A 24416-nucleotide genomic window follows, 5' to 3' on the forward strand; every position below is an offset into this window, starting at 1 on the left:
AAACGCGGTTGCTGATACCGACTGTGGCAGGACCCGGAGTCGGGATTGAAAATGTTTCATTTGGCGAATAATGTACAGAGATAGTAATTGAAGAAGATCTTGGCCGACGACTATGTAAGCTGCATCTCAATGCTTTGCTTTGCCAAAGGAATAAATACCGTGCAAAAAGAGTTCAAATATGTTGTGCTTCCGCTCATCTCTTTGTACTGTTTGAAAGTAGCTTCAATCCTGATTCCCAACTTTCCCCCTTTTCTCAGTGTCTGTTGAAACGCCATATCCCCCCGCCCCCGTGTCTAGTCTAGTCTATGCGAGCCGCTGATGCAGTGTTGAAGATGAAGATTGCACCTTGGCCTCTGTATCCTATGCCCGGCCATGCTAGACAGTATGAGTGTTGAAACAAGCCAAGAGAAATGCATGTTGAGTTGGATCGGAAGGGGTGAGAAGTGCGCGGTCCAATGGAGAAGCTGAGATGACAAAGTCCCTGTCGACAGCATGGTCCCAGAGGGTAAACACAATGGTGAAGCAAGTTTAGGTTGCGGTACCGAACTCCGCTTTGTTGATATCGGAGGCATCATCCATGCCCTCGACCGGAGTGCAAGTGCAGAAAAGGTTCGTATCGCCATAAGCTACATGTCTGCGTCAGCAATAGGTTTCTTAACGAGGCACGGAAAAAACCCACCGTCGTCCACCCTACACACACTCGGCCAAAACTTCTTCTCCCTCAACCACGGCAAGGGATAGGCCGCCTCCTCTCTCGTGTAGCACCGGTCCCACTCACTTCTCATCAAGTCTGCTTGGTTGTGGGGCGCCATCTTCAACACATTTCCCTCGCGTGGTTTCTCACCATTTTCAACGGCTTCGATCTCTTTACGAATGTTGATCAATGCATCGCAGAAACGGTCGAGCTCGGCTTTCGACTCCGACTCGGTTGGCTCGATCATCAATGTGCCTGTAACTGGCCAACTCATTGTTGGAGCGTGGAATCCATAGTCTTGGAGGCGTTTGGCGATGTCGATTGCTTCGATGCCGGCGGAATCCTTGAATCTACGCGCATCAAGGATAAATTCGTGGGCGCAGCGGCCTTGAGCGTTCGTGTAGAGGATCGGATAGTGCGCTTTCAGGCGTGACATGATATAATTAGCATTAAGGAGCGTAATTTTGGTGGCTTTGGTGAGGCCCCGGCTACCCATCAGGTGGTTGTAGGTGTAGCTGATGGGAAGGATAGATGCAGAGCCCCAAGGGGTTGCGCTGACTGGAGAGATTGCCAAAGCACGTGCAGGGTCGCGCTCTTTGGCCTTGGCTCGCCCAGCTTCATTAAGGACAGATGGTTCGTCGTTGTAGCTCGGCAGAAAGAGGCCCTGGTCCTTGCGTGGGGAATCGTTTTCGTAGTACTCGCCAAGTGAGGTTGCGTGTGGATCCACGAATGGATGAGAGGGGAGATGCTTGGCTAGGTGCGACTTCACTGCAATAGGTCCTACCCCAGGCCCTCCCCCACCGTGAGGAATACAAAAGGTCTTGTGGAGGTTAAGGTGGCACACATCTGCACCTATGTCTCCCGGATTGCAGAGGCCCATTTGCGCATTTAAGTTGGCGCCGTCCATGTAGACTTGACCTCCATGCTCATGAATGATAGAGCAGACTTTCTTGATTTCCGGTTCAAACACTCCAAAGGTAGATGGATAGGTGATCATGATAGCAGCGAGTTCATCCTTGTGTTGCCCACACTTGTCTTTCAAATCCTCAATGTCCAGATTGCCAGTTTTGGCATCACATTTCAAGGGGACCACTTTCATTCCTGCCATGGCAGCACTGGCAGGGTTTGTTCCATGAGCAGAGACAGGGATCAGGCAGATTGTCCTTGTCTTGCCATCATTTAGAGCGTCTAGGTATTTTTTAATCACCCGAAGGCCTGTGAACTCGCCTTGGGCACCAGAGTTGGGCTGTAAACTGACAGCTTCCATGCCAGTGATCTTGCTGAGCTGCTGAGAGAGACCCAAAATAATGGATCGGTAACCAGAAGTCTGCTGAACGGGTGCAAAAGGGTGCATTGTAGATGCTTCGTCCCGCGACAGTGCCAGCATCTCCGCAGTGCCATTCAGCTTCATTGTGCAAGAGCCGAGTGGGATCATAGAGTGTACTAAGGACAAATCCTTGGATTGCAAGTGGTGGATGTAACGCAACATCTCCGTCTCGGAACGATAAGTGTTGAACACGGGATGCGTCAGATATGACGATGTCCTTTTGACATTGCATGGCAGTGTTCGGTCTTTGACTGAACAGCCTTCCGTATCATCGAGCTTCGAGCGCACCCAGCTTTTGTGATCTAAGGGGTGCTCTGCCTTTTTCGAGGGCCCGCCAAACAACCGACAGATGGCACGAATGTCTTTCCGGGATATCACTGTCTCATCTAACGATATTCCAAGCTTTGTGGGAGTAAATATACGAAGGTTTACGCTATCCTCACCCTGATTCTTGGTTGCCCAGGCCACCTGCTCCTTGGTTCCTTTGACCACTATTGTATCGAAGAGTACAGCACCATCCTCCCTCGTACCTTTAGTAAGGACTTCCCAGCCATTCTTCTCCATGTGGTTCTGAACAAATCGTGTGTTGGTCCTGATTTTCTCGGCAATGGCCCTGAGACCATGTGGACCATGGTAGACTGCGTAGAACGCGCTCATGTTAGCAAGTAGGGCTTGGGCGGTACAAATATTGCTCGTAGCCTTTTCTCTTCGGATGTGTTGCTCTCGAGTCTGTAGCGCCAGACGAAGCGCTCGATTTCCTAATCGATCTTTGGAGACACCAACGAGCCGGCCTGGAATTTTGCGCTTGAATTTGTCGCTGCAGGCGAAGAATGCAGCATGCGGTCCACCATAGCCCATAGGAACGCCAAATCGCTGAGCACTCCCAAAGGCAATGTCGGCTCCAAATTCGCCAGGAGGTTTCAGAACCGTCAGAGCAAGCAAGTCTGTTGCAACACTAAGCGTTGCTCCAAGGTTATGAGTAGCTTCTACCAAGCTCTGCAGTGGGTGCACGCCTCCCTCGGTATCCGGGTATTGAGCTAGGACTCCAATTAGGTCATCTCCTTGATCTCTGACCAGTTTATGGTCCTCGGAAAAGACGTCACCAACTCGAATCTTGATGCCAAATCCTTCAGATCGTGATTCAAGCACGGCAATTGTTTGCGGGTGGCAGAGATGAGATACGACAAAGGTTTTACCTCCACGTTTCTGCCTGGCCGTAGGTAAAGCGTTCATTGAGAGCGTCATGGCTTCTGCTGCCGCAGTAGCTTCATCCAGCACTGACGCGTTTGCAATCGGCAATGCTGTCAGGTCAGTGACCATGGTTTGGAAATTCAGCAGAGATTCCAATCGTCCCTGGCTGACTTCAGCTTGATATGGTGTGTAACTTGTGTACCATGCAGGGCTCTCAAGAACGTTCCGCTTGATGACCTCCGGTAGAAAGGTTCCATAGTAGCCCGCTCCAATGTATGACCTGATTTGCTTATTCTGCCCGAGACGGGCTAGGGTCTGCTGAACTACCTCACTCTCGGCGACACCACCCGTCTTCCCATCATAAGCGTTTATCTTGTATATTGGCAACGATAGAGGCTGCCTGAGCCTAATATCTTGAGGAATAGTTTGCGAAATGAAATCATCAAGCGACCCCGCTGGAGGATCAAGGGACTGGAGCATATTCGTCGCATCATCTTCGGAAGGTCCGACATGGCGTTGATAAAATGTGTTCAACGGGTCCAGAAATTCCTGTAAGCTAACAGTAGGTTCATGAGCCCATCTGCGCTGCACATGAAATGCCCAAAGACATCGTTGACCAGGCGTATGCGAGTTAATTCGTGTACCAGGGGTGCTGGCGGCTTGTAGGACGGGGGCAATGATACGCCTGCAACAGGCCATCATGTTGAGAATGATGAGTGTTGAAATAAGTGAACGGCAGACATCAAGGAACCTGCCAACTAAGTTGAGCTACGGTTTCCAGATAAAAGTCAAGCAAGCAAGCATGTTTCTGTGTTTGAATTGATTGTGCCTTTGTGGTGTGTACGGACCGGAACACCAATCTTGATTATCGGTCCGAGGCTGCTCCGCATTGAGGGTGGAGGGTGTCGTGGCTGAAGCTCCACCTCGTTACTACTCCATGCGCACTGCGCAGCGGTCGCCGGTCTTGCCGTCGTCTGTGGACCTCGATCCATCATGGTCAGTGAGATCATATTCGTCCACAGTTACAAGAGTCTAGGAGAGATGGATTCAAATTTACGTGCAGAAAAAGGACCTGAGGCTGAGTGGTGGGGCAGACCTGGTTCAGACCACAACTGACGGTGAGGGGGAGCTGTGTCAGTCTACAAGAACGCCTGGCCTGGCTTCACTTCTCCAATAGGCGTCTCTCAGGATTCCTCATGGCCAACCAGTGAGCATGCTTTTCTCTTGACTTTCTGGTGAGCCGGTGGTCTTGAAGCGATAGAAATGACTCCAACGTCTGGTACTGGCATTCGAAATCCCCACGATAATACTATCCGAGGCTCCCCAATGTGGCTCTTTGTGCAAGACACCCGGATTCGGGGATGATATTGTGGCACTCCACTCCGCGCTTGCAGCTGAATCCAGCACGCCGCATGCGATGGATAGTTTGCAGCTTAGAGGCTTTTCTGTAAAGATGAATCACCCCAGTGCATTGTGTATAATAGGAAGGGTGAGCTGAAATAAATGAGGGTATGAGCATTTTCCGATTAAACGCATTTGAGTCATGCTCATGCTCCAACCAAGACAGAAACAATCCAGAGCATACACTACAAGGCAGAGGCTCCTAAGTTAGCTTACTACGTAGTACGTACTAGAAGTAGGCATCTCAACTTGTCGAGTCTCCTCTGTAATCATCAGTCAGCAAGCCATACTACCAGGAGTCACTATAAATATTCTAGGCTTAAGCTCTGGAGCTAGTGGCTTTTAAAATCATTAGCGTGTCCTCGACCAAAACATCCGACACCCAAAGCCCAACTTTTTTTCTGGTTTGACAAGCAGTGATTAGGGAACAGATGCGACACCAAAACACTTCATTATGACAATAGCTACCCACCCACAATAAATAGCTCTCGTGTGCGCCAAATTGAGAGGTATTGGAACTGCCTTTCCACCTTCTGCAACCCACATTCAACTCACCAACCTTCCAAACCGCCTTCTTCAGATCCACGATCCAATCCTAGCCTTGGACTACAGTCTACATTCCAAGTTTTAATCTCGTCTCTTCAGCCACCAGGCAATCTCTACACTCTAGATTCACCTACCCTCTCACATTATAATGGCTCCGAGAAAAGCCACCGCAGCCGCCCCCAAGACCGCAAAACAAACCACGACCGCTGCAAAGAAGACTGCTGCTGGCAAGCAGTCTGATGGCGTCAAGAAAGCTGTCGCAAAACCCGCTGCAAAGAAGGCAACTTCAACAAAGAAATCCACCACCGCCAACAGCAAGGACACCATCAACAAAGCGCCCGTCATCAAGCATGCTCCAAAGAAGACAGCAGTAACAACAGTGAAAGCTCCAACAGTATCACCACCTGCTGAAAAGGCAGCTGCCTCTAAAAAGCGCAAAGCCGAAGAAGACGTTGAAAATGATGAAGAGCCAAAGGCTAATAGCAGTAAGCGACGCAAGGCGGACGAGGCCGAGTCTAAAGCATCAGTATCTAAACGTCCTGCTACGGCCGCAAAAAAACCTAAGGTGGTCAAACCTAAAGTCGTCATCAATCATGCTCCTACGCAACGCCTCGATATCTACGTCAGCGGCGAAGGCAGTCAAGGTGAATTAGGTCTCGGGGCTGGCAGTGGTTCTACGAATGCACTTAAACCACGTCTAAATCCAAACCTGTCAGCTGCTGATGTCGGAGTCGTGCAGCTGGCGGCAGGAGGCATGCATTGTGCTGCTTTGACTTACGACAACAAGATTCTTACCTGGGGTGTCAACGATGAAGGTGCTCTTGGACGAGATACGCAATGGGATGGTGGCTTAGTAGATGTTGACGATAACAAGAGTGATGACAGTAGCGATGATGTGGAGTTAAATCCTCGGGAGGCAACTCCTGCACCAGTGGAGTTTACCGATCTCCCAGAAGGAACGGTCTTCACCCAAGTCACAGCAGGTGACAGTACCACATTTGCCCTCACGGACGAGGGACAAGTATATGGCTGGGGAACATTTAGGGTAAGCTCCCCTTCGTGGTACTGATCTTGACAATGGCTGACAATTTCCTATCAGGGCAACGATGGGATTTTAGGCTTTTCTACATCAACCCAAATCCAACGACGACCCGTTCTAGTCTCAGGGTTGAAGAAGGTCACAAAGCTGGCTGCAGGAGCCAACCATGTCCTTGCTCTCTGCAGCAATGGAGCCGTCTTCGCCTGGGGCGCTGGCCAACAACATCAACTCGGTCGACGGATCGTCCAACGCTCCAAACTCAACGGGCTCGTCCCGCGTGAGTTCGGCCTCCCCAAAGCCATGATCGACATTGCAGCCGGCGACACCCACTCCTTTGCCATCCACAAAAACGGCAAAGTCTATACCTGGGGCTTAAACAACTACGGCCAAACCGGCATCGCCGAGGGCGCCGGCGGTGACGAAGCCGTGATCCTCCACCCTACCATCGTCACCAGTCTCCAGGATAAAGGAAATGTCGTATGCATTGATGGAGGCCAGTTCCACAGCATCGCCGTTACCGAGGACGAGAAATGCCTCACCTGGGGCAGAGTCGATGGATACCAGGTCGGAATCAAACTTAACACCCTGCCCGACGGCGACGTGATCCGAGACTCGAGGAACAACCCGAAGATCCTCACCATGCCGACCCAAGTCCCCGGCATCGATGCAGTCCAGGCGGCAGCGGGGACAGATTATTCCATCGCCGTGACGAGTGCGGGAAAGGCATACAGCTGGGGCTTCAGCGATGGATACCGTACCGGTCAGGGCACAGATGACGATATCGAAGAGGCTAGAGTGATGAACGGCAAGGCGATCGCGGACAAGAAGATCATCTGGGCCGGTGCTGGAGGTCAGTTTAGCGTCCTGGCTGGCGAGGCCGCGCCGCTCATGAATGGTGTGGCGCACTGAGATGAAAAGTCACGTACAGTACAGGGTAGTGCAGGGAGAAGGAGAAGCTTGGACATGGGAGTTTCGGGCTAAACGTGTATATGATCGAGGTTCTTGGCGTTTGGGTTTTGGTTGCATGCATCGGGTGGCAGGTCTACTTGGGCAAGGCAGCGTCATCGCCGTTGTCGTTGTCGTCGTCGCTCGTCGCTCGTCGCTCGTCGTTCGTCGTTTATGCATATGCGTCGGCTGTACTCTGTATCAGGACTGAGTCGCTCGCCCGGGGCGCGGAGGGAGAGAGTGTCAATGCAGCTTTTTACTGCACCAAAAAGACGCAGATACTTAAGAGTTACGGTTCCCCCCTTTTTGAAGAGGGAGCCTGATCGGAATGGTGTGCTAGCACATACAAGCTGGGGCTGGCAGTACATAGAGACGCTGTGGTAGCAGAAATCCATAAAAGCACCACTTTGCTTATGCCTTCCTCGCATGTATGACGGGGGAGTAATAAAACCTCGCGCAAGTGTCCCGATCTGCTCTGCGTGTGCGCCCTGGACATGTTAGCTCCAGTTAGAGTGGGTGGTCTTTTTGAAGAAGAATGAGGAAATGAGAAAAAAGCGCTCCATTTTAGAGATGTGTTTTCAACGGTAATATCATTGCGATAGCTAAAGAATTCGCTACTTTTTAGCTTTCCGGAGAAAGTTGTAGCATCAGCAAAGTCCCCACCCACCACCAGTGCCTTGTCCAGGGGGTATCATGGCACATGAAAATCATGCAGTTGACTCCGAGATCGTATGTCGAATGCAAACGCGTCCTAAGCTCTCTCCATGTGTTGTAGCTCTGCCTCCATGCCTCGATTTCTGCGCCTTTCTTCACGCGTAAATGCAATTGTGTACTCCTGATTCTGCCTCAGATCTTGTTCAATCTGTCCCCATCTTTTATGTCGCTTTGGTGAAAATTATGGAGCCGAAGCATTCGATGCGCCCGCCTGCTCCGCCGCCGCCGCCGCCGGACCATTGGCAACAGCTTGCTGCGAGAATTCTTCAATACCATCGAGCAGCCCATTGCCATTAGCCGCAGGTGGTTGCACCCCTCCAATCTTTCCACACATGATGACATCGTCCTGACCCATCGCCTGCCACTTGACGTCCCTCAGCCTTGTAGCCATTGGTTGACCTTGTGTATCGAATCGGGGATCAGGAGAAACCGGCACACCCCCTTTGCCTAAGAACGTGGGCGCGACAGTGACAATGAGTGAACTGATCAGACTTGAATGTTGACCTCTCAACAGCTCGCTAAGAACACATCCACCACCCTCGACCATGACGCTCTTGATGCCCTCATTGTGGAGAATGCCAAAAATGCTTGGCCAGTCGAAACCCGCCGGTTCACCTGGATGGTACCCATAATGAACTTTGATATATTCACCGTGATGCGCCTTTAGAATACGGACAGCAACTGGATGAGGTGAGGTGTTTGACGCAATGATGATCCAAGGACCCTTGGCTTTGCCCTGCTTGACCATCTGTAGCATTCTCATGTCTGGATGGATGACCAGTCGAGCATGGGGATCCACGATAATGGGCCGTGGTTGATTTGCACCCGCCTTTCCGCCATAACCACCTGCTCCTTCCAGGCGACAGTTTAAAGCTGGGTTATCTATGAGAGCGGTTCGAACACCAACAAGAATGGCATCATGGCGGTAGCGCAAATAGTGTGTCATGGCTTTCGCCTCTGGACCCGACAAGGCTGTGCGAAGACCTGGCGCAAGGGCGATCCGGGAGTCAAGACTGGAGGCATAAGTCAGAGTAACATGAGGGGCTGTAGAAGTGGTGTTCGTCTGTGGAGGAAGATATGGCTCAAGAAAATCTCGAGCATGCGCCGGGTATTGGAGTGTGTCCTGAGGAAGTACAGGTGTTGGAAGACCCGCCTTGGTCGGTGTCATTGATTGATAAGCAGTACCATGAGCAATTGTGGTAGGGGTCGTAGGGTTTCGTGGTTTTGGACCGGTTGATACCCTCGAGGCAAAGCCGTCATGGACCTTCAACACAACAGTTGGGTTCTCATTGCGCCAAGTCATGGTGACATTTCTGCAGTCGGATATCTTCAAGAACTTTCCTCCTGCCTCCAGCATCTTTTCGGGCTCTGCCCACATGCGATGGAAAGTTGATGATGGTTGATAGCCTTTGATGCCTTCTCTTCGTGCGGTGTCCATGATCCCAGAGTTGCGCTTAACCCCATCGACATAATCCAGATCATGACTATGTTTGACATCTTTGGCACCACCGCGCAGAATCCTATAGCTTGTAGTCGCTCCTTCTATTCGGACAACTCTAAGGGTCATCTCACATGACACATTCTCTCTTACTCTCTTCTTCCGCCCAACCTTGCCCTCGGGAGTGGGCCTGGGCACGTAAGGTGTCCTGTCGTTGGCTTTTCGTAATCTGCATTGATACCACTCAGTCACGGAATTGGTCTCCTTGGATGTTGAGGCAGCACGATTTCTGATCCAGACATTGTCGATGAATGGCCAGTATCTTTCAAAGTCTTGTGCTGAGAACTCAATGGTGTCGTTGATCTCAAACAGTCGTTCCCTCATAAGGCCCAGAGATGGAGGATTGGCGAAGATACTCTGACCCTGGGGGATGGTTATGGGGGTTGAGGGCGGTTGGGGTTGGGTGCTTGCGCCGGCTGTTGTGAATGGGTTGTCAGCGGCAGGTGAGTCAAGGTTTGTGTCCATGTGTGCATCATCATCATCATCTTTTTCATCCTTTTCATCTGGCTGCGACCCTGCAGCATTATCGGTATTGATTGTCGCATCTTCGTTGAGGTTGTGCTCATCATCCATGGTCGAATCTCTGCTTGTAAATGATTAGTGGAAAGACGCCAGACTAACTAGTGGGATGAACTTGTTAATTATTTGGCAGCTTGGGAAGGGGGAGGGGGTTAGTACCGCTCCGGAAAATCTTACGCTTTACGATTTGTGCGGCACAGTGGGTGCTAACAATTCAGGCTTATCTGAACGAACAGGTCGCGTCTTAGAGAGTGAGAGGATGAATTGCTTCAGTGTGAGGGTTAGGTAGTTAAATCTTACGCGAAATTCATGGGTAGAAGTAAAGTAAAATAGACGGAGAACACTAAATCATCAACTAAGCTAGCGTTGTTTGCCCTCATCCGGCACCTGATGCTGCCCAGCCGAGATGCAAACTTTATTTAGTCCTGAAAGCTTCACATACTAGTTAGTAGTTAGTGTGTGTGTACGCATACCTACAGTAGTACAGGAATTAAAGCTCCACACTAAGATAGAGTAGGCCACGGGTTTTGCGTGGCGAATCCGACCTACCTGCAACCTTTGTACGCTGCAAGAAGCATCGCGACAGTCTCGGTCTACATATATCCTCCAGGCAGTTTTTCAATTGGCAATAACAAAATCACTACTGGAATGCAGTCATTTCCGGTCGCTCAACTTTATTGGAAGACATGCATGGGTCTTAGCGCGCTCGTCTCGAAACCTTCACCAAGCTACCACCCAGAACCCATGTCTAGTCACTTTACGGAGTAAGGAAGTCAAAGAACTATTATTACACCATGATTCACCTTCTCCCCCTGCACGGGAACGTCTTATCTTCGCCCGTATCTGCCTCGACTTCTGGAGCGGCTCCTTGTCCTGCTCCTACTCCTGCTCCGGCTGTAACTACTATAAGAACTGTAGCTTGGACTCCGTCTTCTCCTTCTGGGGGGGCTCCTGGCTGTTGGACCTCGCCGGCGAGGTGGTGTTCGCGAAGGAGACCTTGAATAGCTGTATGATCGCTGCCGCCTCCTCGGTGGCGGCGAGCGTGATCGGGAATAACCATGGTGCGGAACGTAAACATCATCCTCTCTTCCTCCACGGCTACCGTATCCACCCCTTCTCGGCGGTGGTGATCGGTATCTGTTGCTTGGTGGACCACGTAAGGGCGGAACCCCTCGGGACGATAGAGGCGGTGGTAATCGGCCTGATTTTGTGGGCGGAGGAGAACGCGAGAATGCGCGACGAGGGAGAACAATGCTGACATTAATAACAGCACCGTCGATCTGTCCTTCATGCATGTGGGCAATTGCGGACCCTGAGGCCGACGGATGAGCGTAGAGGATGTAAGCTGTGCCGCGATTGGTCATGACTGTTTTATCATCAGCGAACCTGCTCCATAGGTGTAGGTTTAATGGTATACTTACACTGTCTGTTCATGGGCATATCCAAACTCTCAATCTCTCCGTACGAGCCAAATATCTCTCTGAGATGCGCCTCGGTGACATTTTTCGTAAGCTTCTCCACCACAATCTTTGAGCTCTGCCTGGGTGCTCTATCTCTGCTTATGCTTCGATTGTAGCTCCTTTCGCGGTACCTTCTATCCCCACTGGCCCTGCTTGGACTTCTACTCCGTGTCAGACTCCTAGAACCACTTCTTCTCCCATTCCTGTACCCGTTCCGTGCTAATGGAGTTCGACTCAAGCTTCTCGAGCGGGAGCGCGATCGTGATGATATCGTACGACGAGGAGAACGTGTGGGCGAGGATAGATGCGATCTGGACGGGGATGGTTCTCGGTTCACCGCAGTAGGGGTTCCGGATCGAGTGCGCGAACGCCTACGAGACGGCGATCGCGGAGAAGAGGTCATCTTCTGTCCAGATGCTGCTGGCGTATTAAGAGGCTATTTTTCTTTTAAAGAAAATTATTTGAGTATTCTAGCGAGGTTACCCAAAATAGGCCAGCAAACAAGGAGATCTCCCTAGCAAACATTAACTTGGGGTGATGCCGAAGCTTAGCTTAGAATGCATTTTCAGGTAAGGACAGTACGGCGCGCTGTTACGGGCTTAAGGTCAATTCAGATTTTCAAAATCCATTCTGAAATTAAGCTCACTTGGAGACTCTTTTAGGGGCCTTCAGGCATAACAGTCCGCCGTACAAAGCTGGATGAACCGAGGTTGGGCTTAAATCGTTCTAATAGTCACGAAGGATATATCAACTGAGTGTGATTCGAAACCCACAAGCGCTGTCCTTTGGTAGTGGTTGATGTGTCCCTCTTCTCTAATGACATTGTAATCGGATGTTCATCGTTTAAGGATTGTTAGTCATCTTGTAGTCTAAGTGATTTTCTGCATTGAAAGAGAAGACGCTGGTTTCGAGTGAATCTGCTGAGCTACTATCGAAGTCAATATTACTAGGATATGTTTGTAAGAGCACTAACTCAGTACTGACGGTTGTCACCTTGACAAATCTATTTTTATATGCATTCCTAATCGATATCGTACTACATTCCCGTGGTAACCTCATCCACCATCCTCCTGAACTCTCGCTGCCTCTCACCTTGTTCCAGGAAGACCTTATACTTCACGTCCAACAACTCAGTCACGCCCTTCATCTCCGTCGGCTTGACCATCTTCCCAGGCTTGCTCATTCTGTCCATTATACTCCACAAGTCTTCTGTTTTGCCGTCCTTCCCAACACTTGCTGCTTTAGCACCTAGCATGGCTGCACCATGCACAACAGCGGCATGAACATATCGCGGGATGAAAACCGGCATCTCACAAGCGGTAGCCATCAAAGACATGAGGATGTCGTTCTGACATTGCGAGCCGGACATGAAAATCGAACTAATCTTATGCCCCGCCTCGTTCATCGTACGGATGATCTGCTTTGTCTGTAGAGCAATAAACTCCATCGCGCCGTAATAGTAAAGAGCCATGCCATCCAAGCTTTTGTCGCTTGAAAGACCAACAACAGAGCCTTTCATGGTTGGATCGGCGATAGGTGAACGATTCCCAAATAGATCGCCATAAAAGAAGAAATGTCTGCCAAGATATGAGATGCTGGGGGCGTTGACCTTCGTCTGCATATCTCGTAGGTGTTCGTTCAGGAAGTCATAGATGTTTGTTTTATAGGATGCGGCCATAGATGTTGCGTGATTGAATGCAGGATGCGTCTCCAACACATGTTTGAGCAGCTCACCCGTCGCTGACTGACCACCTTCAGCCATCCAATAATTTGGTATAATCGAGTCACGGTATGGGCCCCAGACACCATTAACGAAGACTGGTTCTTGTGACATCACGAGATGACAGGTAGAGGTTCCAGCAACAGCGGCTAGTCGAGTAAATGCCTGCGACTGATCATTCTTGGGCCTATCTGCACTTAACTCATGGTCTTGCAAAGGAACATTGGCGCCAACAGTGCCGATCCAGCCTGCGTATGCGTCTATCACGCCGCTGCCAACGGCAATCCCGGCATTTAGTCCGAGCTCAGCTGCAGCCTTTTCGGATAATGTGCCCGTGAGTTCGCCAGCGGAAAGGTATTCGCCGTTCTGTCAATGTCAGCAGAGAGATCAACCTTGACGATCTTATGGCTCACCACCCCGTCGACGCCACCCAGGCGCTTGAAGTTATCTTCCGTCAAATCCTCCAGTCCAATCTCCTTCAAGAAGTCCTCCTGCCATCCTTTGACACTGCCATCAACACCGACAGGAACATATCCCTGTTTGCACACGACGCTACAAAAGCTCCGCTTTTCATTTCCAGTTGCCAAATGAGTCAAAGCATCTGCGAGATCATAGAACTTGCATCGATCGAAAAGCTCTTTTGGCATATTATTTTTCAACCACAAGACCTTGGGAATCTCCATCTCTACTGACATTGTACCTCCAACGTACCTTAACAGGTTGTGTTTCGTGGCATTTATTTTGGTGGTTTCCTCCATGGGTCGATGGTCAAGCCATAAAATGACATTGTGATCGTTGCCGCTCTTATGGAAATCAGGTTCGGTGACCGAAACAGGCTCATCAGTGTCGTGGGTGAAGACGGCAAGAGAACACGTGGCATCGAATCCGATCCCTCGTATAGTGGAAGGGTCGATTTTCGCCTGGCTCAAGGCGCGGTGGACAGTGACACAAATACATTTCCAAATGTCGGTGGTTGACTGCTCATAATAGGTCTGCTGTGGCTGCCACAACCCAATATTCTCCGAAGAGAGACCCACAATGTCACCGTTCTGGTTGATGATACAGGCACGTGCACTACCTGTGCCCACATCGATACCAATGTAGTGATTCTGTTCCAGCCTCAAGTCATGGTGAGGATCATGGGAGGCTTGCTCAGATGACGAATGATGCGCTTGTTGGAAAGGAATAGCAGCTGCCATCTTGCATATATAGATGCAGCACGAGTTAAGGGAGAAGCTTGCTCTGGCTTTGGCCTCGAGCAACAAGAAAGAGGAATTAGACGTCTAGTAAGAACATTTAACGTGCGCCGGGGAGATGCATATCAGAGCAGCGTAAATCTTCAAAGAGTGAGGATGGACCTCGCAAAAGCATTGAATTGCGCATTCTCGTGCTTTTTGAGAGGGCCAATTGAACAGCTCAGAGGAGAGCAACACCCAGAAAAGAGGTATGTGGAAGATTTTCCCGACGCTCCCTATGCATTGATATTCGTGTCACCATCTCCGCGTCCTAAGTGGGCAATTTTCAGTTGATAGTGGGGTGAGCTCGGAGCTCCACTATTACCAGTAGTAGTAATACAGCTACCCCTCATCAAAGCCTTGGCAAGCTGGTGGGCCCCAAAAGTCGTTGACAAATTATTTGCATATGACACAATTTGTCTTCTGGAAGGATTTGCCGCTTTTATAAGGATTGGTTTGATAACTCCTTTATTTTTGGATGAGTTCTACAGGTACGCTATTCATGCTGTGACATTCGGAAAAGTATTCTGACAATTTCTATCTCTCAGAATGAGCAGAACCCGGTTTTTAGGCCGCGCGTCAGGCATGCCAACCATGCCAATACTTTGCGTACTACTAGTACGTATACTAAGTACTAGTAGTATTACTAGTAATGCCTCCTAACTAGTACTGTATTAATCTGCAGTCCTAGTTCTCCGGACCTATCTTGAATACCCATTGCTATCTTACCTGACACCCGTTGACACAGCCTAGTCTGGTTAAGCCATGTTACACGCCTGTGTCTGAAGCGTCTTTCAGCATGGTTGCGCAAACTTTACACCTTCACTTCATTGTCAGAAGTTCTGCGCTGGATAGCGTGTCATTAAGCCACTGTGGCCAGACTTGGCACATATCCAAAGAAGAACTTGATGTATCAAGCCATGAGGTCCCCGAATTTGCATGTATTTCGTACGCGTGGGGTGGTGGCCGGGTACCCAGTCCCCTGGACAATCACCACAGTATATCTGACAACACTGTCCCAGCCCTCACCGCGGCCATGCGCGCCAGACCAAGATGTACACGATTCTGGATAGATGCATTCTGCGTGCCAACTCAAGGCGATAGTAGAAGAGCCACTCTGGCAAGCATGGGATGGATATACTCTCTGGCAGCCGAGGTCATTTGTGTCCTTTCCCCAGCGGCACGATCCATCATCGACCAAATGAGTAAATCAGACAGAGTTGATGAGGCTGCAATCCACGCCATGGAGAACGATGAATGGGTGTCCCGCGCTTGGACATATCAAGAAGTTGTCAACAGCCCTTCAATATCCTTCACTTGCATTACCCCAGGAAACAGCTCAGCCACGAACGAGGACAGCAGCCACGGTCTCATTGACTGGTACCATTTTTTAAACTGCGTTGGCTACACACTCTCCCGCCTACCCGGTAATGCCCTCCAAAAATCTTACCAATTTCCCTGCCTTGATGCATTTCAGGAGCTGATCGCCGACTGGAAAGTTGCCGGGTATCAGGAACGTTCTGCCCTGCAAGTCCTAGCGAATATGGACAGGAGAACACAGGAACGTCCCGAAGATCGATATTATGCCATGATCGGGGCTATATCGAGGGTACCGCCGAGTTTGTCCGCCGTTGGAAACGCCTGCGAAGAGTTTCTGGCCGTTTGTGAGGGCAAGGGTGATTATTCCTTCATTTTTACAGCCACAGAGAGGGAGACAGAGGAGGGAAGGAGATGGAGACCGAGGAGCACAGGGAATCTACAATCGTTAATGCCATGGAACCTAGTGGGGAAAAGCCAGCCGGGTCACCTGGACAATGAAAAGGGAGCTTTGTGCTTGGAGCAGATGGTCGAGCTTCAGATAGGGGAGCCAGATGACGGACTTTTGTCAGATATTTACGTCTGGCTATCCGTTCAACAGGAACCAGGTGACGAAAAGCTACCACGCAAAGAATCAATGTTCAAGTGCTTGAAGATGATGGGTTTCAAGGGTGTGTCGAGTTGTTTGTATACAGAGGCTGGCTACTTTTTCCCGTGGAAGCCAATCGCCCATGCTGGTACCGTAAAGATCATGGTAAGTCTTGCGCTTAGGTGGCGGGTTGGAGCGCCTGGTCTTGCTTGTGAGAGACATGGTCAGGATGTCGTTTATACACCAGGAGCCCTGATCGGTAAGGTTGGTTCGAAGAGAGCCTTGAGCGTTGTTCTAAGCTGATGAACATCCCAATGTCCATAATCCACAACTTTGTCCCTCAGCTTTTCTCAAAACAGACTCTGGTTGAGCGATTTAATTCTAAAAGCTATGGAAAAATTGTCTTGGATTATCACTTTTTGGAACTCAACATACCTGGGATGTTTACGCTCCACGACACGAGTTTGCATCATTCTATCTTTCAATCAAGTGGTCCTTGACTGTATTGTAAAGTACATAGAAAGTGGCTCTGCCTTCTTGATGACGTAAAATAGTACTTGGGTAGGTGAGGATATCCGCTCCCAATCCTAATGCACGAAAGATGAGATTTGTAAGGAGAATTTGTGCACAACTAGGAGAAGAGACTTTGGCAAGTGATTACATTCTTCAGTAGGCCCAACCAGAGTCAGACAGCAAGAGCTAATGAAGGGTGACGACGGGTAGAAGAGCAAGTGCTGGGTGGCTGAGGTGAGCGTTCATCCTCCAGGTACTACCAACATTCATCCTCTACTCATGTCGTTCCACCCCCATTAGAGCGGCATGACTCCTTCACCAATCCCATTCCATCAGTGGCAGGAACCTGCGTGCAATTGCCGCCCATTGTGGTGAGCATACAGAAAAATCGATCTGCGGGCAAGTACGTTCATCATTCTGCATTTAATAAATCGCATTTCGACCGCGTGCAAAATGGTATTCAGGCGCATTCGTCAGGCGAACTATTTAGCATAGTCCATATTAGATGTCTTGAGTCCGTTAGGTTGCATCAAACGAGGTGTACGGTTGCTACTGTCTCGGTCCATGGGTGAAAGTAGACATGCTCATCAATGGCAGCATATTTAGGATATTGGAACTCATTTCGCCGGCTTTGCGCTCCGAGGCTTGGTTTCAATGAATCCGCTCAAATGCAGCTGTTGCTTGTCATATCATAGCTTTGTTGAGAGCCAATCAGAGTTCACATCATGTCATGAGCTTTTGATATCCTGTAGTGCTCTCGAAGTGGATATTTCTGGCGTCGCAGCTGCCAGTACGGTGGCCACAACATAGTCACCGTCATGAGAAAGAGAGAGTTTCGCTTCACGTTCAATGTTCTCGTTTTCGATATCTCGTATGGCGCAGATGATTTGTGGCTCTCCAGAGCCCTTGACTTCAACGCGGACATCTTTCCAACCCAGTGTCGTGGCTCCCATCGCTTTGCGCGCCGCTTCTTTTGCAGCAAATCTCCCACCTAGCCATTTAATGAGAGATTCCGAGTCGACACAGCTCTTTTCATGCTGCGCCTGCCACTGAGGGTGTCGATGCGAAAGATCTCGAATCTCGAGGGGATGGAGTATTCGCTTGGCGAACGGGATGAGATTGCGACCTTCTCGCTTGCTGATGAGTCGACGTATGCGCGGAAGATAGACGACATCAGTCCCGACACTCAAGCTGCAAGGGAAGGCGATACGGCGCATCTAGTGATAGAGCGGTTCATTGGACGAAGTGCCAGGTGAAAGGTAAAATTGTCCCAGAAGGGAAGGTTCCGAGCTTCTACCGACCGAGCTTGGCATTTTCTCCAGCTTGCAAGTTGAGCTACATCAACTGTTCCAGACCATCTAACATGACATATCTCTGATGGCTGAACACTTGGTTTTGTTGATAGAACAACCGAGTCTTCATTTATTACTACACTAGGCTACTCTATTCGTTTGTCCATTGAGCTTTTTCTTTCTTCGCAAAGGCATTCATCCCTGTTTGCTTCAGTTAGTTTATGCTCCAAGAGGTCGTGATTCAAGTCAATCCACATGATGCTTACCGATTTTCTGATCCTTACTTCCAAAGAGGCCATGGAAGACCCTCCGCTCAAATTCAACCCCTTCCCGCAAAGACAGATCCTGACTCTTATTCACTACCTCTTTTGCCGCAGTGACAGCAACTCTTGAAAAGCCAGCAATCTTGGTTGCTGTTTCTAAGGCGCCATTCAAGCAATCATCATGACTGCCATCAAACACTTGCGCTGCCACCCCCCAATCACCTGCTTCTTTTCCACTGAAATTATGGCCTGTCAAGATCAGCTCCATAGCCTTGCTCTTGCCTACTGCAGCAGTCAGACGCTGGCTACCGCCTGCGCCTGGAATGATACCCAATCTGATTTCTGGTTGACCGAAAGTGGCTGAGGACGTGCAGTAGATCATATCGCACATCAATGCAAGCTCGCAGCCACCACCAAGAGCATAACCTGACACGGCGGCGATGATTGGTGTTCGTAGTGTGGTCAAGTAGGACCACGGAGCAATGAAGTTATTGGTATAAGCATCAGAGAACGTCAGCGGTGCCATTTCCTTGATATCAGCTCCAGCTGTACATTGTCAGACCGTTACGAACTAAGATACTTGTCAGAGTATACGAACCAGCAAAAGCCTTCTCACTTCCAGTTATGACAATAGCGCCAGTGCCCTTGTCCTCCTCAAACCTGGTTAAAGCGTCGTTCAGCTCTCTAAAGAGTGGACTTGACAATGCATTGAGTGCCTTTGGCCTGTTTAGTGTGACTTTGAGAATAGTCAGCGCACTTTAAAACCAGCGGGAGTCCCGGGGTCAATACCTAAGCCCACACCAGGTTTGGGATTAGAAACAATAATATGCTCGTACGATGAAAGACGCGACACGGAAGCAGAATATCCACGTGATAACCTAGGAAGAGATGAAGAAAGGAAACCCAGATCTGTTTTTATCGACAGCCTCCTCATACATCGCACAGTGTTCATTGTGAATGGGTGGATTTGGATAACTATGGTGTTAATAGTTGGATTGGACACAAGCTATCCTCCACCAAGGTGAAGCTCTACTAAGTACTACTATTCAAGCAGATGGGCTTACCTCGGCAATGGCAATGGCAATGGCAATGGCAATGGTAATGGCAATGGCGAATAGGGCAATCCATCCCTGTGATTGTGTGTACTAATACGCAGTAGTACTAGTTAGTACGTAGTACGTAGAGACCCCTTCCTGCTTGGCAAGAAGACAAACCTTAAATCTCCTTAGCGTGCATAGCGGAACTTTTTAATGCCTTTTCAAGACCCAAGACAGTGAATCGTGGCTTGTTCAACGCCTCAGCCTTCACAACTTTGACTGCCTTGAGCACACGAAGATCGGCTCTATCGCAGACACAGCAAGTGAACAGGCGTTTGTGACTATAGTCTGGGAAATTCGGACACATACTATCAACACTGTGCGCTGTCCGCTGTCCGTACAAATTCTCTCGCGCTGCTCACCTCTCGAAACGGCCATCCCAACATGGACGCTCCAGAACCGGAGACCACGGCCTTTGATGCCATGAGCGCACAAACCAACCGTGTGATGCGCGTATGCAGTTCCTGCCACCGATCCCTTTTCTTTTTACTACAGAGACAGAACTGACGCAGTGTCGCAGAAATACCAAGCCTACCTCGACGCCTCAACACCCTACGTCCCCCACCGCTGGGCCTTCACCATCCTCCTGCTGATCGCCTTCTTCCTGCGCATCGTCTTCGCGCAGGGCTGGTACATCGTCGCCTACTGCCTGGGCATCTACCTGCTGAACCTCTTCCTCGCTTTCCTGCAGCCCAAGTTCGACCCTTCACTCACGCAGGACGAGGGGCTCGAAGACGGCGGGAGTGGCGATGGAGATCGGAGTGCGTTGCCGACGAAGCAGGATGAGGAGTTCCGGCCGTTCATTAGGAGGCTACCGGAGTTCAAGTTCTGGTATAGTGCGACCAGGATGATTATGGGCTGCTTCGTGGCGAGTTGGTTTGAGATCTTCAATCTGCCCGTCTTCTGGCCGGTGTTGGTGGTTTATTGGTTCATACTGTTCAGTCTGACAAGTGAGTTCGAATGTCATTCCGTGGCTGCTTGGTGTACGCAATCGTCAAGCAGAGGTGCTGACTGGTATGGTGTGAACAGTGCGACGGCAGATTCAGCACATGATAAAATACCGCTACGTGCCCTTCTCAATCGGCAAAGCGAGATACAGTGGTCGGCATTCATGAATACTGTGGCTTGGGATACCCGATACGAAGAAGATCATGAGTACAAGCAATGGAAGAAGACACTGTGGCAATAAGCTGGATGAAACTCGTGAGCGCCAGTCATGATCATGGAGTCCGGGATGTCATTGGGTGACGCTATTCGCCCGTACGGTATTGTAATATTTCCGATGGACAAAAGACCATAGACTTCCTTCCAACTGATTGCTTCAACTCCTCGAGCGCTCTGACTTGATGTCTTTCGAAAACATGCTGTGTTGTACCTGGCGCTTCCACATATCCCACCCACCACACGTTTCTCATGTTACCTGCCTCACCACAGCTTAAAGCACTTCCCAATATCCTGCCCTGTCACCATGCCTGCGGAAGCCTCCCGCTTATTCCGCTAAAGAGCGGCGGCGCCCGAGGTCATCTGTCTGCATTGCTTGCGTTGGATGCTTACTGACGGATGAGCGACGTCGGAAGTGTGGAACCAATTTCGAGATCGTGGCGGAATGTGATAGTTCTAGATGATCAATCATTTTGTGCAGCTTTCCTGCAGTGGGTGAAGATATCCAACCATGACTTGCCTTAGGACCATGATTGGGTATGCCGGGAGGTTGCTTCTCAGGTGACAGATTGGCCTTGCTGAGACTGTCTTCCAAAGGAAACTGCACGTCTGCCTTGCGTGGTGATCTTGCTCCGCTCATCATGGGCTTGATCGGATGATGCGATCGAGAGGTTTGGATCCATTTGTCCTTTAGAGCATCAGGAGCGGAATGAGCGCCCATGTCGAGGATGGACATGTGCACACCTAGACGCATACCGCGGCGGGAGAAGCTTCTGCGTGGGGTGGCCTTGGGCGGGGTCAAAACGGCTTCAGGAGCTGCTGGAAGAACATCTGGGACTGGAGGACACTCAGAGCTTAAAGCAGATACATCTCCGTGCCCATAGTCCTTGGCTGCTACCTCACGGACGGTTTCAGGAGAATTGGCGAGGTTATGGAGATCGATGATTGCATTTCGATTTGTGGCAAAGACGGTGCCGATTATTGCACGGTCCCCGTGCATTGTAGGGTGGTGAGATTCGGAAGAACTGGAACGGCTGTCAGTCAAAGAGCACGCCCCGTAGGTCGACTTGGAGATGCAAGACTTACGTTTGCGCTCCGTACTCCTTTCCATGGTGCAGTACAGTCCTCATGACAGCCAATGTTGTCTTCAGAGCTTCTAGGTGTTTCTGTAGATGATGAACTTTGGACTTCTTGAACAGCCAGCTGACAGCATTTCCAGACATAGGATCAGCCTTTTGCAGCTCCTCACAGCACTCGAAAATCTCCTCGAAAACAAGCTTGAGCTCCGAAGTGATCTCTGCAAGATCCTGATTGAAGGATTCGGAATAACGATCTGGATCTTCCGCCATGGCTTCATGGAGGCGCCAAAGGGTTGCCGCAAGCATTGCAATCTCATTAGCGACGCTCTCGACGTTGGCACCTGTATGACCGCATCTTTCCTGGACGGCATACAGCTCGGACGAGAGATCAGCTGCACGACCGGCAAGCCTGAGGGTGGTAGACGCAAGAGGGGGGTCAGTCATAGGGTATATGTTGAACGTCTCCCGGCAGCGTTCTGGTCAAAAAAGGTTTGGAACTTGATGTAGACACATGGAAATCTTCTGCTTTTATTCTTGGAGCAAGTCAAGCTCCATCATCAAAATGATGGAAAGAACGGTTCCCGTGTCAAAGGAAGGAGTGGTCGGCTAGACCCCTGCTCTGAATGCCTAACTATCGATGCTGGAATCTTAATGATTATGCTTTGAGCCATTCAGGTTTCAGCTGGTATATCTATCGTTCGATTTGGAAGCTGAAGTCGGCATCACCTTGTCCAGTTGGGATTGGCCTACCATCACCGTCATGCAGAGTTCGCTCGAAGAATCGAACATTGCCAGAATGGTTGACAAGGACAATACTCTGCTTCTGCGTTCCATACAACCCACTGACGCCCAATGCTTGCTCGCTATGCGTGACCACGGTCGCTTTCTCCTTTCTGGCCGCTGCCGCGATTTCATCTGCATGCAACTCTGTCCTCCGCCCGATTGGTGGTACGAAAATAGTGTTCCTCAATTGAGCAATGTACGTTTCCAAATCTCCGTCCTCTCCAAGTCGAGGCAATGTGTCTGTACCCAGTAGCTTGAGAAGCCTCTTTATAAAATCTTCTTCATTATCGTCGCTTTCCACACTCTGACTGACAGCGTCTCTTAACAAACTTTCGCCATCAGCAACCTTTTTCCAGCCACGGTCTCCGAAAGCGGCATTGCTCAAACCCAGAGTCTGTGCTGCGTCCGGCTGGATCCAGGGTATTTCGGCTTCCGACGCTGCTCTGTTTGAGATTACAGCCAAAGGCTCTCCAAGATTTCCACAGACAAGACTAAATCCGCCAGCATCTCGGCTGACCCCAGAAGCAACCATCTCCCTCACGAAAGCCGCGGTGCTTTCGTGGTTGTCTGTTAAAAAGGCCCGAATGATAGCACCTCTACTCACTGCTCCTTGTGGTAGCGGACCCTCTTCTCTAAAATTGGTCAACACAGCGATCCGACCTTGCCTGGTAACCCCAAGCCATGTTCCATGTACCGAGCGAAGGAGATCTCGACCAGCCAGAACTTGCGAATGTGGTTCAGGCCACCATGATGCTGGAGCGGTAGGACGATTCAAGAACTCGTCACGATTAGCGATGAGTATGAGGCTATACGAAGGATGAGCTGTCGAGATTAAAGCAATACACATATTCAACAAGGGAGACGACAGCCAGCCTGTAGAAGGGGAGTCGAGCTCCTCAGTGTTCTAGACAGTGCTCTAGAACTAGTTTGTTCAAAAATGGTGTCTTGACTGTCCAAATGAAGCAAAACCGTGCTCAAGGTGTGATGAATTCTCGTTCTTGTTGTGTGAACAGAGCAGCCAGTTCCGACAAAGGATTGTGGTTGGAGCCATGTGACAAGCTGAAGGAGCACTCCCCCCCCAGCTTGTCAGCTTGTTGGGTACAACGTAACTAGTACATTACTTATGCGGCGTCCTACTACCTACCGATCCAAGCGCCTTTCCCCCTGGAGTTAGCAAGACTGCTTATCGATACTGCTAGTACTAGGACTAGTAGCACCGTAGCACCAGTAGCTCAGAAGTCACTTACGTCAGCAGGCAACTCGAGATCAACCACCCGACAGGCGACAGCGACAGCGACAGCGACAGGTGGCAGGCTTCCATCTCCAAGACTACCACTTCAGCCGGTTGTAGACTACATCTGTCCTCTTCTGGATGTGTGCATAAAAGTGGTCGTCTCCGTCTATGGAAGAGTCTTGAAGACCGATTCTTTGTCCAGCACTGCCCACACTCGCAGCCCATCATGTTTGGCATCATCGCTGACTTCCTGGCGTAAGACATCAGCCCATGAGTCGTGACCCAGTTTGTAAGACTGATAACATCTCTACAGCTCCATCATCACCATCCTCCTCCCCGTCTTCGCATCCTACAAAGCCCTCCGAGCCTCCGACCCCGCCCAACTGACCCCCTGGCTCATCTACTGGATCATCCTCTCGCTGATCCTCCTCGTCGAATCCTGGACCGTCTTCATCCTCGGCTGGCTCCCCTTCTACAGCTGGATCCGACTCGTGGCGCTCTCCTACCTGGTCCTGCCGCAAACCCAGGGCGCAAAGCTACTCTACACCCACTACGTCGAGCCCTTCATCGCCAACCATGAACGCCAGATCGAGCTCTTCATCGGCGACCTCCACGACAAGGGCAGTAGAGCCGGGCTCGGCTACCTGAAGAGGTTGGTCGACCTGGTCCGCGAGCGCGCTTTCGGCCTACAACCAACAAGCTCGGAGCCACAAGCGACCCAGGGCTCCACCACCGCAGCAAGCTACGCGCAATCCCTCCTCTCCCGCTTCGCCATGCCCTCCGCCCGCACGCCCACAAC

At 50.3% G+C, this 24416-nt stretch overlaps 10 protein-coding genes across 10 annotated transcripts; 3 read left to right on the forward strand and 7 right to left on the reverse strand.

The window, feature by feature from the left end:
- Nucleotides 1-528: 528 nt before the first annotated feature.
- EPUS_03615 (uncharacterized protein) lies at nt 529-3911 on the reverse strand (the record flags this gene model as incomplete). The annotated part of the gene is made up of 2 exons (XM_007806462.1): nt 529-626; nt 680-3911. 2 exons carry the CDS (start codon nt 3909-3911, stop codon nt 529-531), a joined length of 3330 nt encoding a protein of 1109 aa, XP_007804653.1.
- A 1396-nt stretch (nt 3912-5307) lies between these two features.
- EPUS_03616 (uncharacterized protein) lies at nt 5308-7107 on the forward strand (the record flags this gene model as incomplete). Its single annotated transcript, XM_007806463.1, has 2 exons — nt 5308-6204; nt 6259-7107. The coding sequence occupies 2 exons, from the start codon at nt 5308-5310 to the stop codon at nt 7105-7107; spliced, it is 1746 nt and encodes a 581-aa protein (XP_007804654.1).
- Nucleotides 7108-8038: 931 nt separating this feature from the next.
- Nucleotides 8039-9928, reverse strand: EPUS_03617 (uncharacterized protein; the record flags this gene model as incomplete). The annotated part of the gene is made up of 1 exon (XM_007806464.1): nt 8039-9928. The coding sequence occupies one exon, from the start codon at nt 9926-9928 to the stop codon at nt 8039-8041; it is 1890 nt and encodes a 629-aa protein (XP_007804655.1).
- A 745-nt stretch (nt 9929-10673) lies between these two features.
- On the reverse strand, nt 10674-14253 carry EPUS_03618 (uncharacterized protein; the record flags this gene model as incomplete). The annotated part of the gene is made up of 6 exons (XM_007806465.1): nt 10674-11075; nt 11134-11240; nt 11296-11495; nt 11544-11751; nt 12427-13420; nt 13468-14253. The coding sequence occupies 6 exons, from the start codon at nt 14251-14253 to the stop codon at nt 10674-10676; spliced, it is 2697 nt and encodes an 898-aa protein (XP_007804656.1).
- Nucleotides 14254-15088: 835 nt separating this feature from the next.
- On the forward strand, nt 15089-16498 carry EPUS_03619 (uncharacterized protein; the record flags this gene model as incomplete). The annotated part of the gene is made up of 1 exon (XM_007806466.1): nt 15089-16498. The coding sequence occupies one exon, from the start codon at nt 15089-15091 to the stop codon at nt 16496-16498; it is 1410 nt and encodes a 469-aa protein (XP_007804657.1).
- Nucleotides 16499-17436: 938 nt separating this feature from the next.
- Nucleotides 17437-17925, reverse strand: EPUS_03620 (uncharacterized protein; the record flags this gene model as incomplete). The annotated part of the gene is made up of 1 exon (XM_007806467.1): nt 17437-17925. The coding sequence occupies one exon, from the start codon at nt 17923-17925 to the stop codon at nt 17437-17439; it is 489 nt and encodes a 162-aa protein (XP_007804658.1).
- Nucleotides 17926-18151: 226 nt separating this feature from the next.
- Nucleotides 18152-19215, reverse strand: EPUS_03621 (enoyl-CoA hydratase; the record flags this gene model as incomplete). Its single annotated transcript, XM_007806468.1, has 4 exons — nt 18152-18201; nt 18267-18809; nt 18862-18999; nt 19200-19215. 4 exons carry the CDS (start codon nt 19213-19215, stop codon nt 18152-18154), a joined length of 747 nt encoding a protein of 248 aa, XP_007804659.1.
- A 529-nt stretch (nt 19216-19744) lies between these two features.
- Nucleotides 19745-20549, forward strand: EPUS_03622 (uncharacterized protein; the record flags this gene model as incomplete). Its single annotated transcript, XM_007806469.1, has 2 exons — nt 19745-19813; nt 19881-20549. The coding sequence occupies 2 exons, from the start codon at nt 19745-19747 to the stop codon at nt 20547-20549; spliced, it is 738 nt and encodes a 245-aa protein (XP_007804660.1).
- Nucleotides 20550-20849: 300 nt separating this feature from the next.
- On the reverse strand, nt 20850-22044 carry EPUS_03623 (uncharacterized protein; the record flags this gene model as incomplete). The annotated part of the gene is made up of 2 exons (XM_007806470.1): nt 20850-21546; nt 21608-22044. 2 exons carry the CDS (start codon nt 22042-22044, stop codon nt 20850-20852), a joined length of 1134 nt encoding a protein of 377 aa, XP_007804661.1.
- A 247-nt stretch (nt 22045-22291) lies between these two features.
- On the reverse strand, nt 22292-23230 carry EPUS_03624 (uncharacterized protein; the record flags this gene model as incomplete). Its single annotated transcript, XM_007806471.1, has 1 exon — nt 22292-23230. One exon carries the CDS (start codon nt 23228-23230, stop codon nt 22292-22294), a length of 939 nt encoding a protein of 312 aa, XP_007804662.1.
- Between the last annotated feature and the right edge of the window lie 1186 nt (nt 23231-24416).

The sequence above is a fragment of the Endocarpon pusillum genome (assembly GCF_000464535.1).
Source record: "Endocarpon pusillum Z07020 unplaced genomic scaffold scaffold5524, whole genome shotgun sequence".
Classification (NCBI taxonomy): domain Eukaryota; kingdom Fungi; phylum Ascomycota; class Eurotiomycetes; order Verrucariales; family Verrucariaceae; genus Endocarpon; species Endocarpon pusillum.